This window comes from Mus musculus, chromosome 9 (genome assembly GCF_000001635.26).
Source record: "Mus musculus strain C57BL/6J chromosome 9, GRCm38.p6 C57BL/6J".
In the NCBI taxonomy this organism is placed as follows: Eukaryota; Metazoa; Chordata; class Mammalia; order Rodentia; family Muridae; genus Mus; species Mus musculus.
In genome coordinates this window covers 15002588-15015460 of record NC_000075.6, presented here as the reverse complement: position 1 = coordinate 15015460, position 12873 = coordinate 15002588, and the positions used below count along the sequence as shown (strand labels likewise).

Below are 12873 nucleotides of genomic sequence, written 5' to 3'. Positions count from 1 at the left end.
GAAAGTGGTGTTCTCAGAATCCTTCAAGATTCTGGGCAGGCTTGGATCCCTGAGTGGGCGCCACCAGACTAGACTGCTGTTGCTCAGACAGTGTGAGCCTGCACACCAGTGTGCCATTGTGGGGATGTCGACTCAGACCTGCAATTCCATGTCTGGCTTAGTTCATTTCTGTTGCTGTGATAGAACACCTTGACAAATTCCGCTTACAGGAGAAGTAGCTAATGTCAGCTGCAGGTTATAGCCCATGTCTTCGTCTATACATCTGACTATGGGGAAGTCAAGGCAACAGAACCTGAAACAGCCACATCGCATCCACGGACGAGGGCAGAGAGGAATGAATACAACGTGGTCATTGCTTGCTTGTACCCAGCTTGATCTTTCCACTCTCGTGCAGTTTAGGACCCCAGCCCCACCTAGGGAATGGTGCTTCTCACAGTGGGCTAGCTTTCCCACATCGATTGTCTTAGGGCAGTTTCCCACAACCATGCCCTGGGTCGAATCAATGTACATGGTCTCTCAGTGAGACTCCTAGATGATTCTAAGTTGTGTCAAGTTGACAAAGCTAGCCATTACAGGGACTCTGGCAGCTTCAGGAATGAGAGAGAAGCCACTGGTCTGAGGACCACAACACTAGGTCAGGTTGGCTAACTGTGACACCATATATTGTCAAGCCAAAGCCAAATATAGTTCTATACCAGTAACCACTTACCCATTAATCTACACACTCTTCTCACAGTCTGCAGCCAAAGGGAATGGCAGCAGAGGTAACAGTGTGGCTCCCAGTGTCAGGGTGCTTCACAGGAGAACTTTGTCTGGTCTGCAGTACTGAAGTGCTCTCAGACAAGGGCAGAGTACCACTGTGACATCTAGACCCAGGCAGAGCTTTGCCTCTTGCACGATGCTCTGAATCTTCTGGCTCCATCCTTTCCTTCTTCTGCTTGCTGTCTTCTCCAGGCCTCTGAGGTGCTACCCGCTGCTCAGATGCCAACAGGCACAAAGCCTGATTGTCTTCTCCTTGACATCTTTCCTGTCTCCATTCTGAAAACTGCTCAGGGCTCATTGCTGCCATTTTTTCCCATATTTGGAAACTGACTCTAGGTGAGTTTTTATCTGACCATCCCAGCACAGGCCTGACATCCTTTGTACTTTTGTCTTTCAATACAAGATGCTTTAGTTTTTGCCTGCTTCCTGTCCCTTCCAGTATTCACTCTGTCTGACCCTGATGTATCGCAGGGCCCCAGCTTGCTTCCTCTCTCTGGGTCCTCCCCCACCCCCCCCCCACCCCCCGCCCCGGGGTGATCAGTGCTATGGTACCCTTGGCTACAGCTGTCTGTTCTTTCAGGACCTGAAGCACAAGCCAGACCCTCCCTTTCCTCTCACCTGTTATTGTGTAGCTCCACCAGGCTCTTCTTCACTGGAGGCATCTCCTACCAGCCTCTCACCTTCGATGTGCCGCTATGTGCCCCCTGCCTTGCTGCCTCTGCATCCTCTGTAGGCTTTGTGGTTTTGCAAAAGTGTTTTTGACCACTCTCTACTGGTGGTTTCCTGCTGTGTAAAAGAGTTGGGGTCCTTTATAGTTTCCTTGCTGGCTAACATTTTATGTTCCCCAGAGCCCCTATAAAAAACTGTAACAGATCAGAACAAACTCCACAGTGGGGATTCATTCTCTTGCATGATCCATTGACTAACTCTAAAGGGAAATGCTGACAGAGATGAGAGGATGGTAGACAGAGGTGTCCAGTGTCTGCCTTCATCTCACCAGACTCCCTCCTGTGGCCTGTCGTTACTGCCACCAGTTTTTTGGCTAACTATGTTTGCAGAGACCATATTTCAAACAGTTTCAGACTCAAAGTTTCTTGTTTTTTGTTGGTTTTGGTTTTTTGTTTTCAATTTATGTGTGTTTTGCCTTCATACATGTCTGTGTACCATGGGCTTTGATTTCTAATTGTTAGGCTGTGTAGTCTTTGGGAAGGTGCTGCTACTTGAACCAGTGTGTGTTGGGGGCAGGCAGGGGCATCCTGTGCACTGCCTGGCATAAAGCAGATGCCCGGGGCCTTAAATATGTTTTAAGTCATCATCCCCTTCCACATTCGATAAGGCGAGGGCCATATCCCTTGGAGGGCGTTGTTTAGCTGCTTGCCTGGATCTTTGTTTTAGATGAGGCAAGAGCTGGACCACAGATGGGGGCTGTTCTAGGTCACCTCAGTCTCCTTTCATACCCAGGTCATGTAACCTCCACCCCTTCCAGAGCACGGAGTCTACAAGTTGCAGATAGAACGGCTGCTTGTCTTTCTGTGAAGGGTCTCACTGTCTTGGGAAGAGCGCACTGCTGGCCATCTGGGGCATCGTACCGAGGGGTGCAGTCAGAGCCTTGAATGATGTGCACCCCAGACCTAACACAGAGCAGGCAGCACTGGTGGCCGAGCACTCCCCTAAGGCCGACACCCTGGCTATTTTCCACATTCTTAATTGGCAAAAGAATTGTAAAGGCTATAATTTAGTGGTTTTTGGATTTGTATTTAAGTTGAATTGAGTTGACTGCCTTGTTGAAGCATGTAGGATGGTTTCTGTATTTTCAATGGGGTGGGAGAATTTAAGCCTAGGGAAAACTAGTAGACAAGGCCTTCCTATGTGTCCCTGCAGAGTTAACCAGAGTACAGGGACATTTAGGAAACCACAAACATCTCCACGTAACACCCTTAAACACTCATTTTCTAATTACAGTGAATTGTGCTCTGCTGCCCACTGGGCTAAATGCCACACTGCTTGGGTGTGCTAGACAGACTTATACTTGCTCCCTTAGGGGGAAAATTCAAGGTGAGTATGTTATTCAAATAACCTCAAAACAAACAAGACTTATAAAAATATTTCAGAAACCTAAGTTAGAAATATGTCTGCCACGGGGCCGGAACAATGGCTCAGAGGTTAAGAGCACTGGCTGCTCTTTCAGAGGTCCTGAGTTCAATTCTCAGCAACTACATGGTGGCTCTTAACCATCTATAATGAGATCTGGTACCCTATTCTGTCCTACAGACATACATGCAGGCATAGTGCTGTATACATAATGAATAAACAAATTTGTGAGAGAGAGAAAGAGATTGATTGATTGATTGATTGATTGATTGATTTCTGCCACCTATGGTTCCAGTGCTTGGCTGTCTCAGTGTTGGACACCGCATGGCTTTAGTTTATTTATACAGTGGTAGTCAGTGAGTAGACGAGACAAGGATGGAATGAACATAGCCAGCTGTAAACTAACCCCCCCCCCCCAAGTGTAGTTTTGCGATGTCCAGCCTGCAGTGTGCTCCATTGTATGTCAGCTCTTTGCAGATCAGGCTAACTTTGAAAGACTCTGTCTTGTGCGAACCCCAAAGTACAGCCAAGTGGAGGGTACTGTAGGACTTGGGGCATTTGGGTCTCCTTCTCTGTTTCTTCTGCATCAAGGATTCTCTGGAAGAGCTCATGGCTCAGGATGTCTGTATACAGATGATTCCCTCTTTCTCGTTAACTTGAAACTTACGTGTACAAGACATTGGGCAAGGGCTTTGTTACCCAGTGAAGTCACTTTCCCTCTGAATGGAGTGTGGTTCCCTCATCTCTGCCTAAGAACTGTAATGGCTATCAAGCCATCCACTAGACCCTGTTTCAGGATTACTAACAAAAGCATGTGCAAGTTGGCTTTTTCATATTTTGGTAACTGTATCAGCACAACCCATTTCCTTTGTAAGCCTGTATGTGTTGCTTCATGCATTTAAAGACAAAAAAAAAAAAAACAAAAAAAAAAACAAGGAAACATTATTTCCAAGAAAACCAAGCACAACCCAAGGAGTCCTAACAAAACCAAGGGAACCCTGAAGCCACAGCAGCTGCAGGGGTCATGGTCACCTGGGGTCTTAGAGTGGAGGGAGAGTGGCCATGGAAAGCCAGTGAAATACAAACCAAAGCCTGAGATTTTTACACTTCATAGTAATGTGTCAGGTACATGTATGCGGTGGAAGTGGAAGGCATTCCTGTTGGAAAGCAGGTAGGGTTCCTAGGAGTGCCCACAGGGTCTTTGCAGCCTCAGTCTCCTACTGCAGGGACAGTCCAGGGCTGGCACAGGGCCTGCCTACTCCTATGTGTGTCCAGTCAGAATGACCCTGGTGTCACTACAGTGACTGTAAAGTTAGAACAGGGTCGTGAAATGCTGTGTAGAGTTATAGTTTGGGGCGTCATAGTCTAACTGGGTCACTTGCCAGCTTTGTGATCTGGAGCCAGAACCTACTCCAGCTTCGCCTCCCCTGTTCAGACAGGAGTGATCCTCACAGGCCTATGGGCTACAGGTAGGAGGTCCTGTTCTGTTGTTGGTATTTCCTGGTGATCTCCAGTGCATTGGACAGGCCAGACAGCAGCCACGTCTAGCTTCTTTTCCTGAGCCATCCAGTTGCATCTTCATGATTCCTGTATCACACAACCACTTCAGAGAAGGAAACTGAGGGTCAGAGGCTCCATATCTTCCCAAGCTTCTAGTTGGACTAGTTCCAGATCACCCTCCACTGCCTGACATCCCTCTGGTCTGCTCTGTGTCCCCCAACCCTGGCGCCTCACTGTGATTGTTACTGCTGCGGCGTCTCGCACAAGACACTGTCCAACTGTAGAGTGACGGTCAGCGGTAAGGGTCCCTCCTTCCACATCCTGTAACTTTTAGGTGCTTATTCCAACTGCTTTACAAGATAATCACCAGACCACCTAAGCCAGAATTTGTCATAATGTTTCTTTGGCATTTTCCCAGTGTCCAGAGAAGAGAAAAGCAAGACAAAAAACGAGAGTTTTAAACTGGAGCAAATGAAAGGAAAACCCAGCGAAGGCCACTGTGACATCTGCCTGTTACTTAATTAGGGCTGTGATGAGGAACCATTCTGCAGGACAGGAAAATGTATTTATTTTTCTTTTTCTGTGATTAGAAGGAAGTACTATTTGTCTCCATGTAGTCACCACTTCCTACCAGTTGATGTCTATTGAATGGAAAGGGGTCAGCTCTGGGTCAGATATCTATACAAGCATTAATCAACAGGCAGCAGGCAGGTGTCTGTCAGTGACGTGGGGATGCGAGTTCGTCCCTGAAATGAGGTCACAAGTAGCTCCTGGCAGAGTCAGGAAGTGTCCAGGGAGGCTTGTTCTGCTCCGAGAGGGGGTGCTCACCATGACTGGCTCTTGCTTTTCAGTTCTTCCCCTACATCCTACTGCTGTTTGCCATACTCCTGTACCTGCCCGCACTCTTCTGGCGCTTCTCTGCAGCTCCACACCTCTGCTCAGACCTGAAGTTTATCATGGAGGAACTTGACAAAGTCTACAACCGCGCCATCAAGGCTGCCAAGAGTGCTCGAGATTTGGACCTAAGAGACGGACCTGGACCCCCAGGAGTGACTGAGAATGTGGGGCAGAGGTAATGGCTCCAGAGGGCTGTCCATAGGCACCCTAGGATCAGTTCCTTGCCCCTTTTGTCCTGCTGTGCTGGCCCAGGGTGCTGATTGCCAAGAGTGGGAAGGGGGTAGGTAGGGTGTCACCCGTCAACTGACAGGGACCCAGTTCTCCCCAGACCTCACTGTCCTCAGGTTAACATCCTTTCCTGTCCAGTTTCATCCTTTGAAAAGCAGTTCTCACAGGGGCGACAGGTCTCACCCGTAGCTTGCTTGCTTTGATCTCCTATAATGGAAAGGCACAGAGGATTGATTCTAAGGTAGCCAAGCATGTACAAAGGATGAGAACGGTGGAGGCCCCGCCTTCTCTCTCACTGAGTGGAGGTCCCGCCCTCTCTTACATTCTTCTTCAGGTTCTGTCATTGCTAGTAGTAACAACAATAGCAACAGCTGTTTTATTTCTAAAGATACCTGCTATATTCCTGTCTTAGAATTTCTGTTGCTATGATAAAACTCCATTACCAAAAGCTACTCGAAGGGGAATGATTTATTTTAGCTAACATTAGAAACCAGGGCAAGAATTATGAGAGCCAGAGACACTAATTATGCCATTTGGGTCCGCCGAGTGTCCTCTACCCTCCTGGGTAGATGTGTATGTGTTCTAGTTGGGCTGAGAATTTCTTTTATTTTTTCCTGTTAGTGGGAGATTGTCGTTTAAAACCAATAATAAGCCAGCATGTGCTTGCCCCGTTTTCTTTCACTAATGGACTGTAATGTTGCACTGTTTAAACAGTAGCTAAACTAAATTCTTCCCCGCAAGCTGCTTTTGGTCATAGTGTTTTATCACAGCAATAGGAACAGGACAAGCAGGGCGGGAACCTGGAGGCAGGTTCTGATGCCCAGGCCCTGGGGAAGTGCCGCTTCCTGGCTTGCTCTTAAACGGTGGTTCAGTCTGCTTCCTTACGGCGCCTAGGATGGCCAGTCCAGGGATGGCATTGCCCACAGTGAGCCCAACCTCCCATATCAATCATCAACCCAAAAAATGCGACACAAATCTATCCACAGGCCAGCCTGGTGGGAGCCTTCTCTCAATCAAGGTTCCCTCTGTAAACCAACTCTAGCTTGTGTCAAGGTGACATAAAACTCATCACAATTCAAGACACTGGGTTTGAGTGCAACATTATTAAGTCAATGCATTTATTTGCTTCTGTTTTTTCACCCTTTTATTTCTAGATAATAGATAAACACTGTTCTGTAATTTCTTAGAGAGCTGTGGACCATTTGAGTCCCTGAGTGGCCTCCACCCTCCCTGATAGACACGTGTTCTACATGGGTTGGAAATTTCTTTTCTATGTTTCATTCGTTTCATTCTTAGTGGGAGATTATCATTTCAAAACAATAATAGATCACCAGCTGCTATTCTGGATTTGATAAATTTATTTAACAAACATTGAGCAGTGGGTACCAGGTGTTACCCTAAAGATTATTAAGTATTAACTCACATTTAACCAAGCAGATTGTCTTTAAACTATTAAAAAGAGATGGGGCTGGGGAGAGGACTTAGCAGCTAAGGGCACTTGCCGCTCTTGCAGAGGCCAGAGTGTTGGTTTCAGGGGATCTGACATCCTCTCTTGGCTCCCGAGGGCACTGCACACATGCAGTCAGAGCACTCATATAAAATTTTAAATGTCTAAAACATTTAAAGAAAAAAAAAAAAGGTTTTGTTTGTTTGTCTGTCTTGGTTTTTTGAAACAGGGTTTCTCTGTGTAGCCGGGGTTGTCCTAGAACTCACTCTGTTAACCAGGCTGGTTTCAAACCCAGAGATCCTCCTGCCTCTGCCTCTGCATGCTGGGTTAAAGGCATGTGCCACCACTGCCTAGTGAAAAAATGGTTTTTAAGCATGGTTTTATTCCGCAGCAGTCAGATGAAGTTACAGTTACTGTTTGAAGTTTTCAGTGTGACAGTGTTGACAATGCCCGTGCCTTTCACACTTGATGAGACTGGCCAGGGTCCCAATTATTTTTATTTGCTTTGTTTTTCAGTCTGTGGGAGATATCTGAAAGCCACTTCAAGTACCCAATCGTGGAGCAGTACTTGAAGACAAAAAAGAACTCTAGTCATTTAATCATGAAATACATTAGCTGCCGGCTGGTGACATTTGTGGTTATACTGTTGGCATGTATCTACTTGAGCTATTACTTCAGCCTCTCTTCACTCTCGGACGAGTTTCTGTGCAGCATCAAATCAGGCGTCCTGAAAAATGACAGCACCATCCCCGATCGCTTCCAGTGCAAGCTCATCGCCGTGGGCATCTTCCAGCTGCTCAGCCTCATTAACCTCATTGTGTATGCTCTGCTGATTCCCGTGGTCGTCTACACGTTCTTCATCCCATTCCGGCAGAAAACGGACATTCTCAAAGTGTATGAAATCCTGCCCACCTTCGATGTTCTACATTTCAAGTCTGAAGGCTACAATGACTTGAGCCTCTACAACCTTTTTCTGGAAGAGAACATAAGTGAGCTCAAATCGTACAAGTGTCTGAAGGTGCTGGAGAACATTAAAAGCAATGGGCAGGGCATTGACCCCATGCTACTCCTGACAAACCTGGGCATGATTAAGATGGACATCATTGATGGAAAAATTCCCACGTCCCTACAGACCAAGGGAGAGGACCAGGGCAGCCAGAGAGTGGAGTTCAAAGGTAGGGTGGGCTCTCTGAGCAGGCACACCTTTTTACCCTACCCTGCCTGTCACTTGAACCCTTGCTCCAGTGTTATCCTGCAGGAGCCCAAGACTGCAAGGATACAGGGACAAATTGGTGTTATCCTAGCTCCAAAGAAGGATGGCTCTGCTGTCCTCTCCCTGTCTTCCTCTCAGCTTTGTCTGGTTGTTCTGTCTGTGTTCTGTGTGCTGTCTCATATTCCACCTCGGTTTCTAGCACCCCACATCTTTGTCTTGTCTTCCTGTCTGTACCTCTGGTCTCTTTGTCCTTCTGTGATTTGTTCTTTGACAATTTCAGGTGTGTTTACAGCGTATCTTGATCATATCCAGCTTCCCTCATATGTGTGTACCCCATATGTGTGTACCCCATATATCCCATTCCCACCCTCATATTGTCTTTATGTTTTGTGACCCACGGAGTTCAGTCAGTGCCTCCTGTAGGGACGCTGGCTGATCATGTTGGCTCTCTTCATCTTGTGTAGCTGAGCTGTAGCAAGTCCATGATCCAGGCCATGTCATGTTCAGATGCCAGCCTTTTACCCCCTGCCCCTGGCACTAACCCCATTTCCTCTTCATGGACATTCCCTGAGCCTGACCTAGGGCCGGGGGTTGGACTAGAGGTCCTATTTAAGGCTGGGCACTCAGCAGCCATCTCACTTGCTCTTGGCTTGGGCCAGTTCTGAGTCTCTGCATTGACAGCTGCCCGCTGCAAAAGCAGGGTTCTCTGTCTGAGAGATTAATCTATCACCAATCTATAAGGACAGACATATTCAGAAGGGAATTCGACCACATGCCCATTTAGCCAAATAGCAGTAGTAGGTTCTCTTCTAGCACTTAGGATCTCTTGAGCTGTGTGCTTTGGGCCATGTTTACTGTACAGGTGTGAATTTTCTCCTATGGAGCAGGCCTCATATATAACCAAGAGAGTGGCTGGTTGCTCCCAAAGTCACTCTGTGACTTCTTACTTAAAAGAGGGGGTTACTGACTTCTCGACCCAACTTTAAGACTTTAGACTAAGAAGCAGCCATGGTAAAGGGTATGTATGAGAAGTCCCTTCACAGTGGGCTAACACCGATGCCTCCTGCTATTCCTCCCTTATAAATAATGCTTTTAATTTTGACAGATTTGGACCTGAGCAGCGAGGCTGCAGCAAACAATGGGGAGAAGAACTCTCGCCAGAGGCTTCTGAATCCGTCCTGCTAATGGTTTCCTTCTTGAATTTCAAGCCTGTGACTTCTGTGGCTGACGCACCCCTGTTGGATCTGTAGTTAGTTTGCAGTAGATGTTTTTGGTATTGATGTAGTGTGTGTCCTACCAATCTCTAATAGACATAATGGCCAACAGCGTCATAGAAGAATAGATTAGAAACGTCCCACAAGAGTAAGTGTGCTTTGTGTGAAGTCCTCATTGCAGGGCTGTTAAGAGCACAGAGCCTCAGCCACAGAGGAGCAGCATTCTGGACTGGCAGGTGCTAGAGGACCTGGGGCTTCTAGAGAGCAAGCACATGGAAGATGCTTTGTTTTGTGAGGTAATAAACATGTGAGGATGAAACTTAATGACACCCTCTGTGCCCTTACTCGCTGTTGAACCAGAAAAGCATTCTCTGGCCTACCAGGGAGGTCAGCCTGTGCGCATGCGCGGCAGTGTCCTAAGTTGGCTGTGACCTGGGTCTCAGCTCCTGTACAGGCAAGCTGTCCTGTCACTCCCCAGCCTCAGCTGATTGTCCTCTCCCACTGCTCGCTGCCCTTTGACTCTGCAGGGACAGCAGGTTGAGGCAGTGCCGACTGAACCCGGCCAAGGAGACAGTCATACCGTGGTGACTCCCGGAAGGAGACAGTCATACCATGGTGACTCCCGGAAGGAGACAGTCATACCATGGTGACTCCCGGAAGGAGACAGTCATACCATGGTGACTCCCGGAAGGAAGGCTTCAGAAGTCTTCCCAGTGGGAAACCTGAGTTTAGAGGTTATCGATAGATGTCAGGGTGCCTGAGACAGGAGAGCAGGTTTTACTGAAGTGCATGAAGAGAACACAGCGAGGGGCACTTTGTCCAATGAGAGCAGAACATGGAACTGATACAACAGTGACCTCAGCCATTTGTTTAGAGTCACATTGGTTAACTTTAAGCCAGACTTTTAAAAATGCAGATTGATTTATATAATTGAAGTCATTTGAGAAGAACATTCCAGCACTGATTAGGTTTTGTTTTGTGACATGGACCCCTTCCCCTTTATAGCTCAGGCCACCATCAGGCTCTCCTCACGCTTCTTCCCTCAGGCTCCCACGTGTTGGCACTACAGGTGTGAGCCCCGGGCCCAGCCTTAGAGCTGTATGCTGACCTGAAATTCGTTAAAGCCTGATGACATTCTGACCACATGAATGTGTTATACGTTCACATTTTATCACGTTTAAGTGGCAGTCCTCAGGGCCCTCCCAGGTTACTTTGGGCTAATCTTAGGGACAGTTGTTTACCTAGTCTAATTGCTTCTTGGTGAAGTCAGACGTTATGTAAGTGGTTAGCTGCCTTTGGGAGTGTACAGAAAAGCAGGTTTTGCTTATACTTTCTAAGTTGGAAAGCTAATATCAAGAGTGTACTGGGTGCCTGGGCCCCCGACCTCTGTTTCATTTGGCCCTCTCATTCTCACCCCTAGCTCCTTGAGGGCCTTCAACATCCCAGACATCACACTTGTTACTGCCTGTGACATCAGAGCGTAGCAACAGGTAGTAAAGACATAGGCGAGCACTAAGAGATGACAGAATACCACAGAAAATAGAAATCCCTCTGTAGTGGTGGGAGGAGCCATACTCTGGTCCCCTGCACTGAGTTCCACAGATAATGATTTATACGTTCTAGGTATTTTCCTAGAGGCCAATGACTACTTCAGCTATAAAGGTTCTCTAAGTTGAAGTTTAGGTAAAGTAGCACTGTGGTTTTGAGCAGCTGGGCTTAGCTGCCTTCTCTACTTCCCTTCCAGGACAGAAGCAGCCTCGGGGCTGGCGGGGCTGGCGGGGCTGGCGGGGCTGGCGGGGGGGCTGGCGGGGCTGGTATGCAGATGCCCAGCAGTGGTTTTGGCCTGGAGGTCAGCCCTTCCGTCTGGTGACCTGGTGACCTGGAGACTTGGAGCACTTCTCTAGTGATGATAGATTTCCTTTGTAAGCGCTCATCCTTTTCTTACAGACACACAGACCCTAAAGGGCCGCCCTGGGGCCACTAACCTTGTTTCCAGCCTTAGTGAACTACTTCATTCCTTAGTGGACCACTGAGGCTTGCAAAGCAGATGCACATGGGTGGCAGCGAAGCCACACCGATCACTGTGGAAGCAGAGTTCTGGCACATTTGCAGTTTACCCAGGGACACAGAGAGGCCCGTGCGGGCGACTTTTAAAGCTACAGACACATATTTCTGTCCCATCTGCTTCCCTGTTCAGCATCTCTGGAGTGTAGGGAGGAAGGGGACAGCATTCCACTTACAGGACATCACCACGCTTTCCAGTGGCACTGTGAGGGGCTAGACACTCCCATGTGGCTTTGTACATCTGGTTTGCATGTATGTTTTAACATGTGGAAAGGCTGTTACGACTCTTTCCCACCCAAGACCCTGAGACTTTGTTCCTGTGAAAGATGGCTCTGCCTCCCAGGATATACATCCTGCTTGGTTTAATCTGTGTAAGAGCAGCACAAATAGCTCTATAAAGGTCAGGCGCTTTGATTTGCTGCTGTATGGCCAACTCTTAAATCAGCACGGAGACCCTGAGACACCCCTGGCCCTCTAAACTGAAGTGAGAGAGCTGGGAAGCAGCAGGGAGTCCTGTTTGTTGGCATTTAGGGTCTTCCACAGGAGGAGGGCAGTGGGAGGGCTGTTCCACTGACTGTAGAAGGCTGTGCTGCAGGAAGGAGTTCACAGCCTTTCTGTGAACACTGGCGATTCTCAGCTTTTGATGTGGGATGAGTCACGACCACTTTCCAAGTGAGCCTAAGTTCAAGGCTCTCTTGCAGTGACTAGGGAAGTGGGTGTCTTAAGGTCCTGGTCTCAGCAATACAGAATAAACCTCTTAAAGGAGCTGCAGGCTAAAATGTGCAATTACCAATTAACGTTTTGTCTTTGAGCAGTGGCGATGAATGGCTCCTTTGGGGCAATCATTGGCATTTTAGCCTTATTTCTTGAAAGAACAGTGAAACCCTCTTAGAAGAGTGACAGAGAGTATAATAGGTGCTAATTCGTAGTTGGTTTTCCTGCCTGCATTAAATTAGAAGTATTGTGTTTCTAGATCTCTTTTTAGCTGTGAAGTTAGTTGTCACTGAAGCATGTAGGTTTGAATCAGTAATTGTTCTTAGGTTCCTGAAACTACAAAGTGTCTTGTGTCTTGAGGTACTTTTTTCTTCCTCAACCACAGGAGAAAACTGTATGATTCTGCAATGTGACAAGTGTTCCCTAGAAAAACAGACACCATCAGATCCACTTTTTAACAAGTTGGCCTTTTAAAAAAACACCATAATTGCACTTTGCTAGCATTCAGTATATAAGCTAAGTTAATTCTCTCTCTGTTTCTCACTGAGAGAGGGGGTTGGTGGTGGTAGTGTTTGAGACAGGGTTTCTTTCTGTGTAGCCCTGGCTACAGAATTCTTCTGTTGTTTTTGTTGTTATTGTTTTGAGACAAGGTTTCTCTATGTAGCCCTGGCTATTCTGTAACTCACCACATAGACCAGACTGGCCTCAAACTCAGAGATCCACTTGCCTCTGCCTCCCTAGGT

At 47.4% G+C, this 12873-nt stretch overlaps 1 protein-coding gene across 1 annotated transcript in view; it reads left to right on the top strand.

Moving 5' to 3' along the window:
• Nucleotides 1-9676, top strand: part of Panx1 (pannexin 1) — a 39694-nt gene extending 30018 nt beyond the window's left edge. Inside the window, exons 3-5 of the mRNA NM_019482.2 lie at nt 5205-5425; nt 7442-8100; nt 9244-9676. Of these exons, the coding sequence (NP_062355.2) occupies nt 5205-5425; nt 7442-8100; nt 9244-9323 (960 nt within the window). The 3' untranslated portion in view covers nt 9324-9676. The remainder of the gene's footprint in view (nt 1-5204; nt 5426-7441; nt 8101-9243) is intronic.
• The last annotated feature ends 3197 nt before the right edge of the window (nt 9677-12873 follow it).